The following is a 21,629-nucleotide window of genomic DNA, read 5'->3' as shown; positions in this document are numbered from 1 at the left end:
ACCTCCAATACGGTGTTATGTCATAATTAATTATATCACATTATATATGATTATTATCGAAACTATTAATTTTACATTATTATGTATTTATAAAATTATTGTTATAATCTTTTGTTTAATAATGTGTTAAACTTTAATGCATACTCTATAAACTGGCACAAATACATACTTCTTTTTTTTTAAATATTGATCTGTCACGAGAAACACGTTACACGATTACAAGTTATTGAGAAACATATTTGTTGGAGAATTATTATCAAGCTCGAATATATTTTGTCATCCTGATCTACTGATTCTACACTTACGTTAATTTAAGACCTTTTTTGGGTTGTCCAGAAACGCTTAAACACATATCTACTTATTTTTAATCAGTATCTCAGAAATTGTTTCAAAATGACTTCCATATATTCTTTCAACCCCTATTTCACTCTTCAGAGGTAGAATTCCCAATATTCATTCCTTGGTGCTTGTCTTCTCAATAAAACGGCTCTACTTACCATATTTCATGCCTCTAACACCTTAATAATTACACTCGGCGATGATGAATCAGTCAGGCAGGACATGTTATTTTATATGTATATATAGATATATAATGGTTTAATTTTCTGCTATTATATATTTTAATTATTCAAAACAAAATATTCAGTAATTTCATTTTTTAGTGTTTTCTAGCGTATACAATTTTTGAGAGGTTTAGTAAGGAGTGGAATGAGCAAACAAAACTGGATAATTGAACTGAAACACTCGATTCATAATTTACAGTACTTTTCAAAATATTTTATTAACACAATTCATTCAATAACACCGAAGATTATAACATTCTCTAACATGAAACCTAAAATAATACAATTTCACCTATTTGTATTTATTTTACTTACCAATTTATATTCATTCAAACATCATTTTGACTATGAGGTATACATAAAAATATTTTGAAATATATTTCACATAGTAAGTCGTCAGAAACTTTTTTTTTTTAATTTTACTTTAATATATTCATAGATTATTTGATATAATACGACAGTGCAATGTCATGTAGCATCCGCCTTCCTAATTAATATATAAATCTTGTTGCTCATTTAAAGATCGACAAGGAAAATAAAACACACAAAACAATCAAGTAGAAACAAAATAATATGGAATGTACAAATCATGTTTATTAACTGATCCCTGGCATTACATTGTTTGTGACTCGCTTTGGAATAATTTCAGTGGTCACAGAGCATTGGTACACAATACAGGCAACAGTACAAGTAGTATGGATAAGTACACTCACTTTAAACACCAAAAGCTGTAACAGCAAGTATACTCAAGCCAGGTTCAACCTTAACTCTCAGCAATAGATATCGGTACACAGTACCCTGGGGGTTTAACGGTTCATAAATTATTTTAAGATAAATTGTTTGGACTTAACTTTCTACTCTAACTGTACATTAGTTTCGCCTTAACGCTAAAATAATCTAAAAGTGATATCGTCAGATGTAACGGATCGATCGCGAGGGATGGTAACGCGCAAATAAATTGATATGTTGGTGATATACTCCAGTCACCTTAACAAAACATTAGCGGAAATTAAATTAAAAATAAATAACTCCGTCATCGCGCGGTAGCATCATCCATGATTCGGGGGCTCGTGCTTTATTCGTTATTATAAAATTGAAGTTTAAAAACTATTTATACAGTTCGCGACTCGAGGCACGATGCGGACGCAGCATCGGGTCCGCGTCGGGCCGGAGATATGCGAACGATTATACTGAAGCGTAAGTTCTCAACAGGTTACTTTACAGATGTGCCTCGGGGCGCTATGCAAGTCGCTACCGACGACGACGTCCCCTGTGCGCGAGATATTATGAGCAGATAGATCACGTAAGGCATAGAGCTCCGGGGCACGGGCGACGGGAGTGTGCTAGCAGATTTACTGTTGTTTCGTGTAAAGGTAGATGGCCACAATGAGACCGTATAGACCCAACACTTCAGCGAAAATGAGGATAAGAATCATTCCAACGAATAGCCTGGGCTGTTGAGCTGTTCCACGCACGCCAGCATCACCAACGATGCCTATGGCGAATCCAGCAGCCAGACCAGAGAAACCTACAGCAAGACCAGCTCCCAAGTGGATGAACCCTCTGTAAAAAAAGAAACAATACAATGAAGTAAATATATATATATAATAAAGGTAATTTGAACCTTGCTTATTGTCATTACAAAATTATTAGAAGGCTATGAACAGGAAGTCATACTATTAAATAAGAGTATAAAATGTTTAAGTCAATAAAAGTTTCTTAAAACCTATTATTGTACAATATATTATTAAAGATTTTAAAATATTTTCTTTAATATTCTTATAATTCTATTGCTCACCTGAATAAGGGGTAAGTGGCTGGCGCCTCAAGAGAACCAGCAATCAGTACAGCCACGACCAACCCGTAGATGGCAATAATACCAGCCATGACAACGGGAATGATGGACTTCATGATAAGCTCAGGCCGCATCACCGACATGGCGGCGATACCGGTACCTGACTTGGCAGTTCCATAAGCCGCTCCCAGGGCTGGAAAATTATGAATAAGTATATTTATATAAATGACAAGACTCAAGATTCATACCTAGATATAATATAGATACTTCCTAAAATTAATTGTGTTATTGAGATAATGATCATCTCATGATCTTAAATTTATTTTATACAGAAATGTTTCTATGACAAGGCCATCCTGAGGTTTTTGTATAATTTTTTAATTGTTGAATTATATAAATGAAATTACAAACCTATACAATAGAACTAGTGACCTGTAAAATTGTTTTGTCATAAATTTGATAACTTAGACATTTGTGTAATCTTTAAATGAAATACTAAATTGATAGCTTTTATAAATTCAGATAACTTGTGTATCATATTTTTAACTAACTCATGTTAAATGAATGAAATTATATAATAGTAGAACTAAGGGTGTGGTTTATTTCCATGACCTGATTTTATTTGGGGGAAAGAAAGGTTATATATGTAAAAAAGGTTATTTTATAAAAGTAGGTACATTTATGAGGAATTGCCAGCCTATATAGAATATATGATTATTTAAGCATGGAATTCAACATAATGTGAATTAACATTTTTACCAATTTTTTTTAATTTCTTTTTATATTAGTTTGTATATTACTGATTTGAATAATTATTAAAAAAAAAATCAAATACTATAATTATTTTTTTTTCATCAAGTCATATGACAGGTATTTGTACAAATTGTAATAGTACTGATCATGATAATGACATACTTTTAATATATTGATAAGTGTTCTATAATTTTATTTGATGTGCACTTAACCATGTGATTAACAGATTCACAAGTTTCCATATCATGTGACTAATAGTTTAGTCCTGCTTTTATTACACAAAGATAAAAGTATCTCATTATACTCTCCAGTGTGAATGAAAAATGTATGTAATTATTAGTTATACAGTTATCTAACGTTACTGTAAAATGGGATTTGTGTGAATATGCTGAACACATGACTGAAGATAAAAAAAAATCTGTATTTTATGCATAAAAAACTATTGTATTAGATAATACATTTCCAATCACTGAGTCATGCTCTGTATGTAATCTAATAAATAAGTAATCTTTTTGATATTAAGTTTAAAATTTCCCATCACATGACTAAGTTGCCCATCATGTGATGTCAAGTTATTGTCTTAATATCAACATCTATAGGTTGTAAGATTGGAAATAACCCAGGATTAACAATGTAGGGATTTGAAATTCCCTTACTTATACCCTGCCTTCATCACATGACCCAGTTTGCCTATCATATGATATCAAGTTATTGTGTCAGTATAAAAACTATTGATTTTTACATAGGAAATAACCCAGAAATAACAAGATTGCCATTTAATAAACCCTAAGTTAAACCTTGCTTTCATCACATGACCAAGTTGTGTCATGTGATGTCAAGTTATAATGTCAATATCAAAATCGATTGCTTTTATCATTAGAAATAACCCCGAAATAACAATGGAATCTCCTTAATCGGCCAAATCTTCGTGTCATTATCGGCTTCATGGATTTTATAATATTAAGGTCAGCTTCACATTCTTATTAAAATCGTGTATTTACCGCCTCCTACCCTACTTATCTCCAAAGATCGGTCAAATTCAGCTCGAACGATAATTCATTCTTGGAAATATGTCATACAGGATTTACGCTACATTAACAGTGGTGCCAACATAATGCCTTTTACCATCGTTGTATTAATCACATGACGATCAATTAAGTTTCTTTATAGCAAAACTACGCCCAGGAATGTTCAAAAGACTTATTTCAATGAAAAACATCAATACAAATTGTCTCCGACGGCTATACTCCAGATTTTACCTAGGTTTTAGCGTTCGTTTCAAGGCGCGGCTATAACTATATTTAGGACTCCTAAAATAACCATAATCGCAATGTAGTGATAAGTTTAATGTACATCTCCAGCCTCTAGACAACATTTAGGAAGAAATAAACGAAACGAAAAAAATTCGATTTCTACAAGAGACAGCCATTTCAATGAAGTTAATTCCACAAAAAGTACATACCACTAAAAATGATAGCAGACGCCGCCCCCATAACTCCAAAGAAGGGTCCATAGATGGGATTTGTTTCAGCCATTTTGATAATGAAGTGTGGGAGTATTTACAGGTCCCAAAAACTGTGATGACTATCTGCACACACTCACTCCACGAAACTATTTTAGCACAGACAAATATGGCCCAAGCTTTGCAGACTCGATAGAATGGGTCATATGACGATTGATGTTCAAGGCAGTACTCGATATGCCCTAACTTCTGATTGGCGATGATACGTAATTTCCGAAATGCGCAACCAATCCTGAGCTAAGAATTTCGCAGAGGTGTGACGTAGAACATTGATGTGGATCGCTGGCCAGCAAATGTATTCTGCGCATGTTCGGAATTACCGTTTCAGTGTTTTATTATAAAATAAAATATATTAAAAATCATATAAATAAATCAAGATATACTTTAATTTTCTTAATTTATTCAAATTGATATAATAGAGCTAATTTATTTAATAAAAAAATTCAAAATTTAATAAATATTTAATATAAGTAAACATTTTGACTAAATTTTGATGTTGCCATTAAAAGAGCGCTAAATTTTAAATTTTTATAAAGAAAAAGACAATCGGCTTTTTAAATACCATTAATGAGTATAACGAAGCATAAGAAGTGTAGGAAATTAATTTATTCATCGTAACTAAAAAAAATAGGGAGATAAGAAAATAGAAAAATATGACTAAGCGAATAAATATAAAACTTAATTACAAAGGTCTAAGCTAATTGGAATACAATGTTATATACATATGTATGTATGTATAGATAGGTAAGTTGTAATACAATTTTACAATTATTTTATATATAAAAGTTTAAAACGACACTGTTTTATTAATATCTTAATTTTAGCGAGTAAGTAGTAGAAGTAGTAAGTTCGTATATGAACATGACCATCAGATATATTCTTAGTTATTGCAATAAAGGTTGCGTATGTACTGTAGGCAATGTATATTAAAATCGAAATAATAATTAATCTTTTAATGACCATAGTTTCTTACTCTGAAACATAAACTTTTCATGATTATAACAAAAATGATTCAATAAATAAGAATAAATATTACTCTTTATATATTTTATAATTTGTATTTTAATGGGTTGTTAAAGAGCATTAAATGGTGGTATTAAATATTTTTTATTCACCTCGTTCAAAATCATTTTTTTTTTATTAATAACACCTTTGCTTTTTAAACGAGATATGAACTTGTAAGGAAACAAAAAAAAAATACTAATGTCAAACACACATGGCATATAACTTAGCTGTCATATGTCAATAACCATGTCGCTTTATTTTGTTGGTTATGTTGTTATTACATTTATATCGACAAAGTTAAATATATTTTAGAAACATTATTTTTTGGATTATTTTGTTGGTATCAAGCTTATGAAAGCTACGTTAAAATGAAGTTCAATTACAAGGTCTGATATATTTCTCCCTTTTTATATACTTTTGGTTCATCTAATTAACGTGTATTCATATAATAAATGTCTTCATTTTACATATTATTTCAGTTTCAAAATCTCCTCGGCACAGTATACCGTCGTGGTGATATTTTGTTTACAAACGATGGTAATTGTGTAATAAGTCCAGTCGGTAATAAAATTACTATTTACAATCTTAAGCAGTAAGTATATTTTTAAACTTGCCATTGAAGACAAATAATAGATAAATATTTATGTTATTTATTTTATAAATAAAAAACATAAGTTAAACAAAGATTTAAAATGGATATGGACTATTTTAATCAATGTTTAACTCATAATCTTTTTTTCTATTTCAGAAATAAAAGCAATACATTACCAGTCGAAAGCAATTTCAATTATACAGCCATTGATGTCTCTCCAAATGGATCAATACTTCTTGCTATCAATGAAAGTAGGTATAATTAAAAATATCAATTGCAGATTTGTGTCTGAGAAAACAATATTTTATTGCTCTTAATGTTCTCATAAAAGAGTCTAGTAATACACTACATATTATATTTTCTTAGATTCTGTAGCTCAGTGTTGTTCATGTTCTTAATTTTTTTATTATTAAATTAACACTTTACACTCAACAGTGTGAGATTGTGACTTAACTATTTTGATGGATGAATTTCTGTTTGATGATTAGCTTTAAGCCTCCTAAGAAGGAGAGTACATTTTTATCCACCAGTGGGATATTTATTGTGACCTTACTCAGGGACAGATTTATAAGCTGCTTATAGAGTGGTAAAACTTTGATGTGGAAACTTAGAACAATTATTTTTTTTCTTTTCCACTGTCTGTTTTTAAAAAGTGTTCAATGCTCACCAATAAAACTAAACTAAACTATTTAATTTTAGTTTAATTCATATTCATCATAATTTTTTTCATGCTTCACATGTAGTATAGTGCCTATTTTCCATAGGTCTATATCAGGTAGCCAAGATATAAGTTCTGCCTATGACTTCTCTTTTGCTTGTTATTATTAAGTTATGTTTTTGTTTCTGTTTTCAGAGGGTGAAGCTCAAATGATCAGTCTCTTGACATGCACTGTTATACACAGATACAAATTCAAGCAGCAAGTAAATGCCGTTAAATTTAGTCCCGATGGTAAACTTTTTGCTGCCTGCTGTGATGATACAGGTAATATGCTTTTTTATAATCAAACATTTAGCTCATACTGGAAAATATTTCTCATTTGATAAAGTACAATACAAAATATGTACAACTTTCGAAATGAACAATAATTTATTTTTTATTTCTCTGATAATGTTTAGCAATATAAGCTTTTGAATACAATTTATAACAATAATTTAACTTGAATTTATTAGTATTTGTAGTTTTCTGAAGTGTGCTCTTGCCAATTTTAAACACTGTTTATATTACTATTCACTTTAGCAGTATTATGCATTTGAACAGTATTAAAAATAAAATTCTAATTATAATTTTAAAATAACATTAATAAATATTAATTCCAGTATTCATAATGACAGCACCTAGCAGTTTTACAGGCGAATTTCGTTCATTCATAATGAAAAGAGTATTTAAAAAGTCACATGACCAAGTTACTTGCCTTGATTGGTCAAGTTGTGGCAAGTTACTAGCAGTTGGATCTAAAGATACCACAACTAAAATATTCACATCAGAATATTTGGATAACTTAAACATGTACTCGTTAAGTGGGCATACAGATAAAATAGTGGGAGTATTTTTTGAAAAAGCGAGTTTAGACCTTATTACTGTTAGCCGTAATGGTCAAGTTTGTTTGTGGGAGGCAACGATAGACTCAGATGATTTAGTGACATCTGCAGTACAAATATCACATAAAAAGAGACGGAAGTTGCAAAAGGACGCTGAACTACAAGAGGATGAAGTTGATGAAGAGAATATAATTGAAAAAGATAAGGAATATATTGTAAGTTCAAATTTTATTACAATAACGTACAATTTTCTCAATAAAAATGTTTCCCACCCACACCCACACATACAAATAAATAGTTATAGATGTAACCTTTTGCACTAACTGTGAATGACTATAACATGCTTTATCAATATATGACCAGGTACTGCAAGACTTGTTTGATTTCCTCTTAACAGTGAAGCTGAGCCTGTAGTAATATATATGTCGTTATTTACAGGAGAATGACAAAGATGAAAATATGGAATCAGAGAAAAAAGTTGATGATGATAAAAGACTGCAGTACAAGAAGTTAGGTCGTCACTACATAGGTGATGCAATAAGAAACGCCCACCATAAAGTGAGGTTATCGGCTGCAGCTTACCATAAAAATACTAAGATATTAGTTACTGGTAAGTTATTAAAGAATCATAATTAAAGTGATAATTCATTAATATTATTAAGTTATTTTAATTCTTGGTTTTTATAATAGTCATAAATAAGAAATTGTATAAAATTAATTTCAATGTTGAACTTTAAAAATGTTAATTGTAAAATTGTTTTAATTTTAAGACATTAACTAATGTATACTTTAGTAAGCTTTTATTTAACTCATTTGAAATATTGTGAAACTATTTATTTATATTTAATTATTTTAACAATATTTAAATTTGTTTAAAAAAAAATACCACTCAATCCAATAAGCGAAGATATTGTTGCTGATACCAATACAAACTAAAATAAGAAATGTCCGAACTATAAACATGTCAAAAATACTGCCAAGTAAAAACTTTTTTAAACAAACAAATTTGCGATCACCATTAAAATGTATTCTTATATCAATTATAGGTTTCACATCTGGAATATTTTTTCTCCATGAAATGCCCGATGTGAATTTGATTCACACACTTAGTATATCCGAGCACAGGATCAGCAGCATAGCAATGTCGCCTCAGGGTGACTGGATCGCTTTCGGGTGTCCAAATATAGGACAGTTGCTCGTTTGGGAGTGGCAGAGTAAGTATTTATTTTTATATAATAAAAGAAATTTTAATATCGAATATGAAAAAAAAGATTACTCCAAAATTAAATGATAGAGTTTCTATAAATTAATTGGATTAAATATGTGGGGTGGTCACCGCATACCATCAGATGGCACAGATGGGTCACGAATGGTATAATATTAGCTACATTTAGCATCCTTAACAACGTAAGTGCGCCACCAGCTTTGGGATCTAAGGTGGACTTCCCTTGTGCCTGTAGTTATACTTATCTTCAAATCAGAACCTAACAATAAAGTATTGCTGTTTGGCGATATAATATGTGATATGTTAGTGGCGTCTTGTTCAAAGCCCAACCACTAAGTAAATTTTATTCAAATTTTTCCCCTTTTCCAACAGGCGAGCAGTATGTAATGAAACAACAAGGACACTCATTAGACATGACTTGTCTCGCGTATTCGCCTGACGGTCTCTACATAGTCACTGGAGGTTACGACGGAAAGGTCAAAGTGTGGAACACGACCTCTGGTTTTTGTTTCGTGACCTTCAATGAACACAGCTCGACCGTGACGAATATTGTCTTCAGTGCTAATAAAAAGTTCTTTGTTTCATCGTCGTTAGATGGAACTGTGAGGTGTTATGATCTCACGAGGTGAGATTTAAAATTTATAAATATAAAATAATTATCTACGTTTATTATTTTATGAAGAAAAGTTTGTTAGATGTAAATCAAGTTTGATTTAAAAACAAAATGTTTTCATTTTTTGAGAAACTATTTGTACCGAATTATTAAAATATTTTTTTCTCATTAAAGGTATCGTAACTTCCGGACCTTAACGTCTCCGAGTCTAGTTCAGTTCAGTTGCGTGGCGCTGGACTCCAGCAGCGAGCTGTGTGCCGCGGGGGGACACGACGTCTTCGAAATATTCATCTGGTCCATCAAGTTTGGCAAGCTCTTAGAGGTGAGACATGGTCTACTAACTATCTCCTAAATGTAATCTTATTAGATCAGATCTTTTTTTTGTTGATTATTTCCAAACTACTTATTGAAAGATCAATAAGTAGTTTGGAAATAATTGAAATCTCAGTCTTGAAAAAAATATGATTTCTTGCTTGCCGGAGCTGTCACAGCGGCTATTTAATTCCGACCACATGAGCACAAAGTACCGCCGCGTGGGCGCAGGTGCTGGGGGGGCACGAGGCGCCGGTGGCGTGCGTGGCGTTCAGCCCCGCGCTGGCCAGCTCGCGCCTCGCCTCGGCCTCGTGGGACCGCTCCGTGCGCCTGTGGAACTGCGTCGAGACCAGCTCCGACTGCGACACCATTCAGCTCACCGCGGACGCCCTGCAGGTCGCCTTCCGACCCGACGGGGAGGAGGTGAGTCGAGTCAACGCCGAGGACTGAGGTGACTTACGCTGCCGATGCCTCAACTGTAGCACCAAAAATGATTATCATTTTGTATTTTGAATTCGCGTTATGACGAATTTTTAAAAATAAAGAGTTGTCTGAAAATGAAATCTCTGCTTTGAAAATGAGAACAATAAATTATAATATTTTAGATAGCAGTGTCGACCCTGGATGGTAACATCACCTTCTTCAACGCCACCACCTGTGACCAGGCCGGAAGTATAGAGGGCAGAAATGATCTAGGTTCCGGGAGAGCTGATACAGATCTAATTACACCTGAAAAGATGCTGAAAACGAAGTGAGTAGTATAGTATGCTTGATAATAATGTTACCACTTGAAATCAATCTTGTATATGGTATGGTAAATTTGTACCCTTTTTATCCTGTTTTTGACTTAAAACATACTATTCCAAAGTTTTTATCAATTCAGTTTCTTTTATACATTTTGTTTAAATTTAAATGTGACAGCGAAGGAATTTTGTCTTCTCAGAATAAAATAAGTCTTATCCTCACTCTATTGTCTACATTTCTGAAGAACTTTTGGATGATATTTTGTTAAATGATTGAAGTTTTATTTTTTAATGCAATAAGGTCATTTTTTTATAGAATTAGAGTATTGAGTTACGACATTTCATTTCGATGATTAGTTCACTTAATTTTTAGTATATTTTTTCAGGGCTTTCACGACTCTCTGCTACTCAGCGGACGGTACGTGCGTCCTCGCCGGCGGGAACTCCAAGAACGTGTGTCTGTACAGCATCAGGGAGTCCGTACTCATCAGGAAGTTTGTAATTACACAGAACAGATCGCTCGACGCTGTTAATGTGAGCATATACATACATATATATTTTTTTATATTGTTCGATATAAATGAACTTTCCATTACTTCGTTTGTAATCATTGTAGATGATGATGATGTAATGTTACATATAAATCAATTACAATATTCAGCATAGTATATAGTTTTATCACCAGTAAGAACGATGCGTTGTCATTAGTCATCGCCAAGTTAAAATTCCACTTAACCTTAATGGTTGGGTGGTATTTTAACTTTGTCCCATCATATTATAATATGATAACGTTTAAATACAAGCTTGTGAAAAAGAAATGCTATATGCTATTTCGTGACGTCATCGATCCTCAATACATCAGGTTCAAGACGTTTAGGTGTACTTAACTTCAACATTTTTCATATTAGTAATATTTAAACAATAATAAACCTAGGATCCCAAATGTTATTTGTAATTATTGTTTTAGGACTTTATAAATCGTCGTTTCCTCACCGAATTCGGTAATATGGCGCTCGTCGAAGAGAGGACGGACTTCGAAGGGGGGGACGTCAACATACGTCTGCCGGGGGTGAAGTCGGGCGACATGGCCGATAGGAGAGTTAAACCTGAGGTTTGTGAATATTTCTTTTACATTGGATAAATAGGACCTACACCTTCTAGTATCTTCTTTATGATATTTTATTAACTTGTCATCGATTCGAATTGATTTACTTGAATTGATATAACGGTATCGATTCTAACGATTTGTATTTGGAATTAAATTTGCTGGAAAATTGCATTATTAACAAAACATTAAAATAATTATAAAGAAATTAAAATAACATGAATGTTCTAAATTTAAAAAAAATATGAATGTCGAGGCAAGTCGTTATTTTTATATTTAGTCGCTACCTCACAGATTATATTAAATTATTTCCTTGTACCAAGAAGTAGCTATATATAAGACCTACTATTTTTCCTGGTGTTGGTTTTTAAAAGAACTACACGATAGTCTATTTTTTTCTTACTGCAGTATGACTTACAGACTGACTATAAAGGAATTTGAATAGATTTGATGCCTAATCTGTATGTGATATTTAGGTGCGTGTCCACTGCGTTCGGTTCTCCCCGACCGGTGAAAATTTCGCAGTAGCGGCGACGGAGGGACTCCTGCTTTACAGTCAGAACGCGGGTCTGGATGGATCTTTCAGGTAATAATTGAAACAAATAAAAATAATTTTCTGCGCAGTGGAATTAAATTTAAGAGCAACCTCTCTATCAAACCGTCTGCCAAAAACGTTTACACTTTTGTCAGATAATTTTTTGTTTTCTATTTCGTATTTCATTTAAAACTACTTTATTAAAATTTAATAAAAAACCAAATTTAGTGATTCACGAATTGAGTAAAAATATAAAAAAATGAACATTTCGCAGACCCTACCGCCTGGAGACGGACTCGACGCCGGCGGCGGTGAGGCGGCGGCTGGCCGAGCGCTCGTGGGGCGAAGCCCTGCTGGCGGCGCTGCAGCTCAACCAGCACGACCTCATACAGCAGTGCGTCGAGGCCGTACCGCCCTCGGACAGTGCGTACTTAATTATAATGAGTAACAAGTAGTTAGTAACTACTCGTTAATTTTCAGTGTACTCTCAATTGATTGGATTTGATTACTTATGCAATAGACTATTCGATTGGTCTTTAAAATCCATTTTATATTATTTAGTAGAGGTTAACCCTTTAAAAGTTGTTTTTTTTTTTTAATCCAAGTACATATTTGCTGAAATGTATGAAATTAGAAATTCCATATTTAAATAGCGCGCGAAAACGCTACTTTGACAATATGACCCTGCAATGGGGTCGGTGACATAACTTGCCTGTATTGTAATCATGTGGCGCATATAATCCACATACAGTAGGCAAACGAGGTTAACGGGCAAGTGATGTCATCATAAACCCGACCAATAAGGAGCGTTTGTGTCACGTGACAAACGTTTAAAAAAATGCATCTTTATTTATGGATTTTTGAATAAATAAATTAGTATTTTCAACTGTCGTTAATAAATAACCATTTTTAAACCCATAATATATACTGATTACAGTAATGGATACGTTATTTTTCGCATTGTCAAATAGACTATTGTCCTAGTCTTTGGACCGTGGAATTATTGATGTCTAAATCAAACACATTATTTAAAATTTCCAAAGAGCAATACTTATTATGGCTATATTCCATTTGAAAATTGAGTGGGCCAGTGTAATTACAGTCAAGGGACATAACATCAGAGATCCCAAGGTTGATGATGCATTGGCAATGTAAGAAACTACGATGCCATGCGGTAGTGAATACATACTGGCAGGTAGTCTAACGTGCCTGTCCGTCTTCCTTAATTATTATAATAAATATATGTATATGTTATATACGAAATAAGTTACATACTTAGGGTTAAAAAAATAATAATTTGTTAATTTGACTTCTGAACAATTTATACTACTGTTCAAGTTATCGGTATGGTCAGTATGACAGTTTCAGGTCTGAATTAATTATGTTGATGATTTTTTGTTTTGTTAACCATCCATTTTTTATTCCCACAGTTCAACTGACAGTTGTGGGTCTAGAAGATGACTACTCGTATCGTCTCCTTAACTCACTCGCACGTCTTCTAGAAGACAGCAGACATTTGGAGCATCTTCTAATTTGGTTGAAATATCTCGTCACGGACAAGAAGAAAGTACCGCCCAGTGTGCTTCTAGCCTTAGAAAAGGTTTTGACTGTTAAATATTCGCAGCTCAGTAAAATGTGAGTATGATTGAACTGGTTATATAATATCAAATGAAATTAAATGTTACAGTATTGAATTTAGTAGTAGTTAGTTAGTAGAATCTACCAAGAAGAACCGGCATGATACTTTTTCCGAATTGTTCGTAATTTTAAATTCAATTTGATCCTGTAAAATCACAATTCAAAAGTGCTCGCTAGGGGTTCGCATAGCATTTTGAATAATAGTTATAAATGGTATATAATGTCATTGTAAAGAAGAAAGTAAAAATTCAAGGTCGATTTAGAAAACAATGTTTCAACATGTAACGTTTGAATGAAACATTTTCGTAGCAAGAAGTTTTTACTTCTATCATGTTTATTAAGTTTATTACAAATGGTTGACAAAAATTGGTAGTTCAGTGTATCACCACATTTTGCAGTTACATTTTTAGTATGAGTGAGTCAGTGTAACTATAAGTATAGGAAACATCTCACAACTCTAACAAGCACATTGATAAGAGTAGACAAAATTCCATACGAACGAAGGCGCCAGATAATACCAGTGTTATTATCACTGTTATAACGATCAATCAAGTAATCTCTGCTAATTGGGTTATTTATATAAAACAAGATGAAAGCTCAGATACAAATTTACTTAATACGTATTATTAATGTATTTGTTAAGAAATAATTATGTTTAAGTATTATTTAAACTACCTCCTTGGTCTAGTGGCTATCACTAGATAGATATTCTACTTCCAAACAGCAATAATTAATATTGTTGTGTCTCGGTTTTAAGGGTGAGTGAGCCAGTGTAACTGCAGCCACAAGGGACGTAACATCTTAGATCCCATGGTTGGTGGCTCATCGGTGTGATCTATACAATGGCTGCTACTTACCATTTTGTGGAATACAATTCATTTGCAATCAGTGTAATTAGATTTTTTCTGAGTAATTCTCAGTAGTAATGTACTGCTATCAGTTTGACAGTGTTTGAACTTTTTATGGTGGATTTTCTTTATTATATTATTTATCATTATTATTTCCTTAGCGGATTTTCATTATTATATAGATTGGTATATCAAGAGAGTAGATAATTTATTTATTAAAATTATTTTGGAAACGGTGTTAGATTTTTGTAATAAAGATTATGACTATTCGTGACTAGCGCGTCGTTTATATTTTTACAGTGCCTGTGTTACACAGGAGACGCTTTTGTCCGTTTGTTATCCTTTTATATTTCAAAAATAAATAATGTATTCTACTTTTAGTGTTAACGACATCATATTTTAAACAAGTACAAGGAATTTACGTCTAAATTTAAAGTGGGGTAAACTGCGAAGCGTTGTTACTTATATAATATACAAAAATCTTTTCTGAAAGGTGCTTGTTTTATGTATATGTTTTATAGATGTTAATTTTATCCAGTAGGCATTCCAAAATAAGTCCTCGTTCAACGAGATTGGTCCAATTTTAATATATATAATATATATATGTATGTTGTTTAACTTTAATCACTTGTTTTTTGAGGTCGTCCTCATAATAATATTATTCTATACAGAATACAAATCAATTTGATCTGAGGCGTAATTGCTTAACAAATACCGGCTGATTGAGATTTCATCATATTTCATCGACAAATATCCGAAAATAAATAATTATGTCAATGGAATTGAGACCAAATTACAACCAGTTTCAGAAGCACAATTAGTCCCCAACTAGGTTAACGCGTTACATAAAACACATCACATGTCGACCAGATAACATTCATTGTTATCGCAGCCGATAAGGTCAAGTGTATGATAAAAACGATAACGATGGAATCGAGATGAATTGTTCTTAGATAAAGTGACTGATCTTACACAAGGGTGACCATCTTGAATGTAAGGAGACAGGACAAAATTATGGGGGTTAAAAAGTAGGTTTTTAGTTTGCTTATACTCTAAAACTATGTTTACATTACTAAATTCAAATCTCATGTAAAAACACGTTGATAAATAAGGCATATTACTCAATATAATATTATATTGTGATTGAAAATCGTAATTTGTTTTCTAGGCCTTGTATATGTTAAATTATAAAATACCTTATTGATTAACCTCTGTTATTAAATTGTTCGAAAAGAGTAACTGTTGAGTTATTTGCCGATTCTTCTCAGTAGAATCTACTTTTCTGGTACCTTTATATTTTTTTCAAATATTTTTTTTTAATTTTCATTCTTTATAATACGCTTTTACAAGGGTCGTTTTAAACGCTCTACCTTTATAGGTTAGAGCTGATATATTTTAAACTGAATATATTTATATAAAACGAAACTGACGTAACCAACAACCTATTTAATTAGTTTAATAAAGAAATGATTTGACATCGGGTAATCTATAGGGATTGATACTACAGTTGCATAAAAAAACACTTGGTTTTATTACTCATTACAATCTTCTCTTTTGCGGCGACGGTGAACTATTGAAATAAAATTATGAAATAGTTGAATTAGTTTCCAAAGTGATTCATTTAACAATCTTGATTTATCGTGATTTTTTTTTTATTTAATTATTTATATATTTAATATATTATGCGACTATGAAACGTAGTTATAAACAATTACAGTCTTACTGCGTCGTATTGTTACATACACTTTAATATTATATTTATTTAAGTAGTATTTTTTTCTGAGTTTGCGGCCCCTGTTTCTATTGAAATGTGGCTACTGCTGGAAGCAGGGTTGGTATTTCTTCCTCAAAAACAAGCTGAATTTTAGACCGATTTGTTACGTTACATTATTTTGCAACGTTAAACGTATAGTTATATTATTATTATTTGTTATTTTTCTTGATATTCTTTTCTTTATACATACAAAAATATAGTTCGCTTCTCTTTTTAATCAGCTGTTTGGTAGTTTGTAGAAATTTAGGTTGAATGTGACGTAAAACTAATCAATAAAAAAATCCACATTTTTTTTATCTGTTCTTCTTAAATTATTTATAAAATGCTTTTTTGAACTAAAGCTAGAATTAATTTCGGTGTGTATCACACTTGAAATTGTGACACCGATTTACTTACGGTGATGAGTTAATACGTGTATACATTAAATGTTAAAATTATATTTAATGTGTTAACGTTTATCACTTTTTATTATTACAATGCAATTAATATTAAATATTCTGAATATCTCTATATATAATTCTGATTCGTGAATGATAATTATTGGGATATCTGCTAGCACTATCATTCATAATAAATATTGGAATTGATTTTATAAGTTTTGGGTACAAACATTATCCTAAAGTTTTAATGTGATACATCACGCTACTTTAACCTCTAAAATGACAATATAATATAGAATTTAGTGTTCATTGTAAATAGCTTGAAATGTAATCATGTGAAGTAAAAAGTTTGTATGTTTGGATTTTTGGATTTTCACTTTTGGATTTATCTGAATGATTCTATTCTGGACTATAATGTTTTACCTTTTTGTGTCGTAATAATTCCATCGTTATTAATTCAAACTTATCTACAAGTTATTACCTAAACCCAAGACTTAATATATCTGTCCCGCGAATAATGAAAGTTTGGTTACCTTATCATAAATTAATCTTATAGTAAAAGATTAAGCAATTTTACAGAAAGAGATTTGATAATTTTGATTCTTGAGTTTCTGTTCAGCTCGCTGGTCTAATCTGATACGATAAATGTAAATTTATGGGTTTATCTGCTGAATTTTCGGTAAAAAATCGCTACGTTATATATACAGTTAAAAACGTAGCTGTAATTATGTTTTTCTAATTGCTAGATTTTATTTAAAACCTCTTTGTATGGAATTCGATACAATGCAGATTATAAATATATTATTATTATATTTAGAACATGATAATGTATTGGTATATCTCTTTGTAAGCGCGTCAATAATATGAACCGTCACCGTCAAAATGTCCGATCGAATTTCAACCACTTTGGTCTATCTTAAAGATTAGCTTATATAAAAGTACATAAATGCACTCTCAAAATTCGAATACCAGTCTTTGTTATTTACAAACTCGGGTTGCAAAATTATTCACAGAAATTATACGTAAATTATACTTTGTATTGTTATGTTGAAAACGGCCTTGCTTTGGTTATACTAATACGGTAACAGTATTTAGAAGATTTAAATTATATTAAAATTGACAACGTCTAATAACACGTGGATTATTTATATATATCATCAAATATAGCATTGAGTAATTTACCCTATTTGTTAATTCATGTATTTCGTTTATATTTGTTAATATTAGATTAAATATATAATTCCAGATGTGACTTCAACAAATATACGATACGTTGTATCAAAGCTGTCAGTGAAATAACTCCGAAGCAAGATGTTGAAATGGACAGCGACCATTCGAGCGGGCGCGGTACTTTCTCCGACTCAGACTCTGATTAAAATAAAGCATTTCAATGTTAAATTCAGTCTTTTATTTATAAAACTTTGAAATAATGATTTAATAAAAAAAATCAAAACTCCTTGTCGTAGGGTAAACTCTACTAAAATATAACGGTTATGATACGATCAAGATTCTATTCGGTTCTTCGATTATTCTGATCGATTATGATTTCTGATCCAATTTTGACCGAAATGCAACCTTTGCGTTTGTAGAATAGGTTGAACGGCAACGATCACTTTTCGATTCGATTGCGATAAACTGACAATTTGTTAATTTAATTGGGCCAATGGCGTCATTATAATAACAAATTGTCAGTTGTTAGGCTCGTATATCACTATCGAGTTACGATAAAGTGTTTATTATAACAAAAATTTTTTATGAAAAAATATTTGTTGCGGATTGATAAATTTTGCAGGCAATAAATCAGTATATGAGTATTATGCTACTGCATAGATCCTTTATAATTTTTTTATTTGATTTGATAACAATACGCAACAAATATTTGATAGCAACAGTTGCTATGCACTAGCTGTAATAGTCCCACAGGTGACTATCTCATGAAGTTACGGATACATTCATTTTTATATATAAAATTATCCATTATAAAAAGTTAGGCAGCCTCTATGCGAGTACAGTAATAGTAATATTGTTACAGTTATATTACAGTTAGTATATTATATATATATGGGATGGTGACATCAAACAAGTGGCAGGAGTGATGGAGTAGAGTGGCTCAGGAACGAGCCGAATGGAAAAGGTTGGAAGAGGCCTTTGCCGATTGGCAGACGGATCTGCAAACGATAAATAAATAGGAAATATTGGAAAATATCTAGTTCAACATTTTGTTGTTTATTTATCTACTTATTATCAAGTATTTTCTAGATTAATATTATTTTTATGTAATACTTTTTGTAGTTTAAGTTTGATATGTTGTTTTTTTATGGTCCGAATAAAGGGCTATATTATTATTATTATATTACTGCTACAGTTATATTATTGGACCTGAAGGTCACAGATAACTGTCATTATTTAATTCTTACATATAGACTAACATAAACTGGTGTTGCAGGTTGCGTTTATCGTTGAAATTTTAAAAAAATGTTTATATATAATTGTATATTAACTTGAGTAACTAAATAAACAATTTGTAACATCAGACAAATATAATAGAACCTAAAATATTCTTAACATAATTAAGTTTAAAAAAAGAACGATACATCAATTTCGATTAGGATTTGCGCGTTTACAAAATATTTATGGATTATGACTATGGTACCTGACGGCTGACGATGTGAATATCGCTCATGCTATGGCCATACCAAGTCGAGTTGACTACTGTAAGGCATAATTTTTATTATATCATGTTGAATTTATAAAATATTTCATGATGCATCAGTTATCATGTCACAATGCCATAGCGTGATAACATGAAGTGACACCGTTTGTAATATCCAGCGGATAATTGTTGGATATTTACTAATGTATCTAAGCATGTAACAAAATGTTACGAGGTCATCCATTAATAATGAAAAAATATTGATTGTTTCTTAGTTTGACAGTTGGTTATGTAATCTCGGCAATTTTAAGAAATATTAACAATATTGTCAATATCGGCAGAATAATTGTGGACTTTAGGCAGTACAAGAAACAAGTAAATAAAAAAGTTGTATAAAATAATGAATAAAAAATATTATGTCGCCTTTTTAAATAAAATAACTATTTCTGGTTGAGATAAAAAAAATACTTGGCATCATCATGTATTCTACCGCCAAGTACCAATGGTTAGTACTTTTGTGTTCCATTTTGAAGTTGCTCTAGCTTACTCACCCAAGTAAGCTAGAGTAACTACGGACACGTAGGTAATATCTTACTTCCCAAGGTCGGTGGCGAATTGGCGATTTAATTAGTGGTTAATTTTTTTGTGGTGCCAATGTCTATGAGCTTTGGGGACCAGTTGCAATCCGTTGAAATGTACTAAAATATCGAAAGAATTGTTGCAAAGTGAATTAAGTACATGCAAATTAAATATTCGCATATAACTAATATACTATTCTTGTAAATTGAACCACCAAAAACTCCTAGATCACTTCCAGATTGTTCTTTATTGAAATTCTGCTTAGCGATGCCTTATAACAATTATTACTTTTTATATATATGCTATCGTGGATTGGAAATGAGTTTCCGACAAAAAGAAGAAAAACAAATAAATAAAATGGCATATCTTGTTTGTAAAATATGTATCTAGATTTGGTCTTTTACACTTTAGTTACATAAAAACTCCATGATAGTTTTATGTTACGTTTCTGCAAACGAACGTTACATAATTTAACCGATGCCAAAAATAGTTTTTTAGATAATACAAACTAAAATGTAGTTTATTTGTTCTTGACATAAGAATCATTTTTCAACAACTTTAAGTATGTACTTATAAGTACAAAGAATTGATTTGGCATGTATTCAAAAATAGCCTCGAATTTGCTGAGTTTCATAAGAGATTCCTTTTATGAAATAAATTATATTAATCCCAACGAATAAGATGATACTAGCTATCTAACCCGATTTCGTCAGGGCGAAATAAGTATTTTATTTATTTCCCAATCGTAGCGTTAAAACCGGGTCCAATCTAAACCAACTACACCACGTACGGCGCTTCGTGAAACATTGTTTGGTTTCACGTTGAATTCCACGCCTCTTGCTTTTCGGCCTGGGGCAGTTAGCCCGACTTAGATATCGACTCCGACTGTGCATTATCTAATAAATACAGGTATGGTGAAATTTAATGTTAATTAATATATATATGTTTTGATTTGAATTTAGAGTCAATCTGTCATAATAACATTTTATTTTACTTAAATTTTTCTCAAATACTAATTTATTGAATTGCGCCTGTTATGTGATACATCGTTTTAGACGTATATGTGCCCATAATATATAGTAATAAATATAATAATAAATATTGGACAACATCACATACCTTACTCTGATCCCAATGTAAGTAGCAAAGCATTGTGTTATGGAAATCAGAAGTAACGACGGTACTACAAACACGCAGACCCCAGACAATATAGAAAACTAATGAACTTTTTCTACATCGACTTGGCCGGGAATCGAACCCGGGAGTGGCGTACCGATGAAAACCGGTGTACCTACACACTACTCGGCCACGGAGTAGTGTCGTCAAAAGTGATCTTCGTTCAATCCAAGTCCCACGAGACTACGAGTTTTTTGACATATATTTCGTGAGTACTAAATTGGTGCCAAAAATAAACCGTCGTGATCAATCTGTTCGTCTGTCACGGTTTTTTATGTA

At 31.8% G+C, this 21,629-nt stretch overlaps 2 protein-coding genes across 2 annotated transcripts; one reads left to right on the top strand and one right to left on the bottom strand.

The window, feature by feature from the left end:
* Positions 1-1,135: 1,135 nt before the first annotated feature.
* LOC125077923 (V-type proton ATPase 16 kDa proteolipid subunit c) lies at positions 1,136-4,790 on the bottom strand. Its single transcript, XM_047690036.1, has 3 exons — positions 4,574-4,790; positions 2,362-2,551; positions 1,136-2,126 (listed from the first exon to the last, which is right to left on the bottom strand). The coding sequence occupies exons 1-3, from the start codon at positions 4,644-4,646 to the stop codon at positions 1,916-1,918; spliced, it is 474 nt and encodes a 157-aa protein (XP_047545992.1). The 5' UTR covers positions 4,647-4,790; the 3' UTR covers positions 1,136-1,915.
* Positions 4,791-5,877: 1,087 nt separating this feature from the next.
* Positions 5,878-18,334, top strand: LOC125077919 (periodic tryptophan protein 2 homolog). Its single transcript, XM_047690033.1, has 17 exons — positions 5,878-6,024; positions 6,118-6,230; positions 6,387-6,481; positions 7,084-7,212; positions 7,548-7,984; positions 8,208-8,379; positions 8,816-8,983; positions 9,367-9,619; positions 9,782-9,929; positions 10,151-10,342; positions 10,525-10,670; positions 11,049-11,196; positions 11,630-11,773; positions 12,244-12,353; positions 12,577-12,725; positions 13,733-13,937; positions 18,189-18,334. Exons 1-17 carry the CDS (start codon positions 6,007-6,009, stop codon positions 18,316-18,318), a joined length of 2,757 nt encoding a protein of 918 aa, XP_047545989.1. The 5' UTR covers positions 5,878-6,006; the 3' UTR covers positions 18,319-18,334.
* Positions 18,335-21,629: the final 3,295 nt, after the last annotated feature.

The sequence above is a fragment of the Vanessa atalanta genome, chromosome 4 (assembly GCF_905147765.1).
Source record: "Vanessa atalanta chromosome 4, ilVanAtal1.2, whole genome shotgun sequence".
Taxonomy (NCBI): Eukaryota; Metazoa; Arthropoda; class Insecta; order Lepidoptera; family Nymphalidae; genus Vanessa; species Vanessa atalanta.
The sequence above is the reverse complement of the archived record's forward strand: the minus strand, read 5'-3'. Positions and strand labels throughout refer to the sequence as shown.

Coding starts and splice junctions, on each gene's coding strand:
- LOC125077923 (XM_047690036.1), bottom strand. CDS start 4,646: ATGGCTGAAACAAATCCCATCTATGGACCCTTCTTTGGAGTTATGGGG. Junction 2,552..4,573: donor GTCTGCTATCATTTTTAGTG/GTATGTACTTTT, acceptor ATAATTTTCCAG/CCCTGGGAGCGGCTTATGGA. Junction 2,127..2,361: donor GCCACTTACCCCTTATTCAG/GTGAGCAATAGA, acceptor CTTTTTTTACAG/AGGGTTCATCCACTTGGGAG.
- LOC125077919 (XM_047690033.1), top strand. Junction 10,671..11,048: donor GAAAAGATGCTGAAAACGAA/GTGAGTAGTATA, acceptor ATATTTTTTCAG/GGCTTTCACGACTCTCTGCT. Junction 11,197..11,629: donor GATCGCTCGACGCTGTTAAT/GTGAGCATATAC, acceptor TTATTGTTTTAG/GACTTTATAAATCGTCGTTT.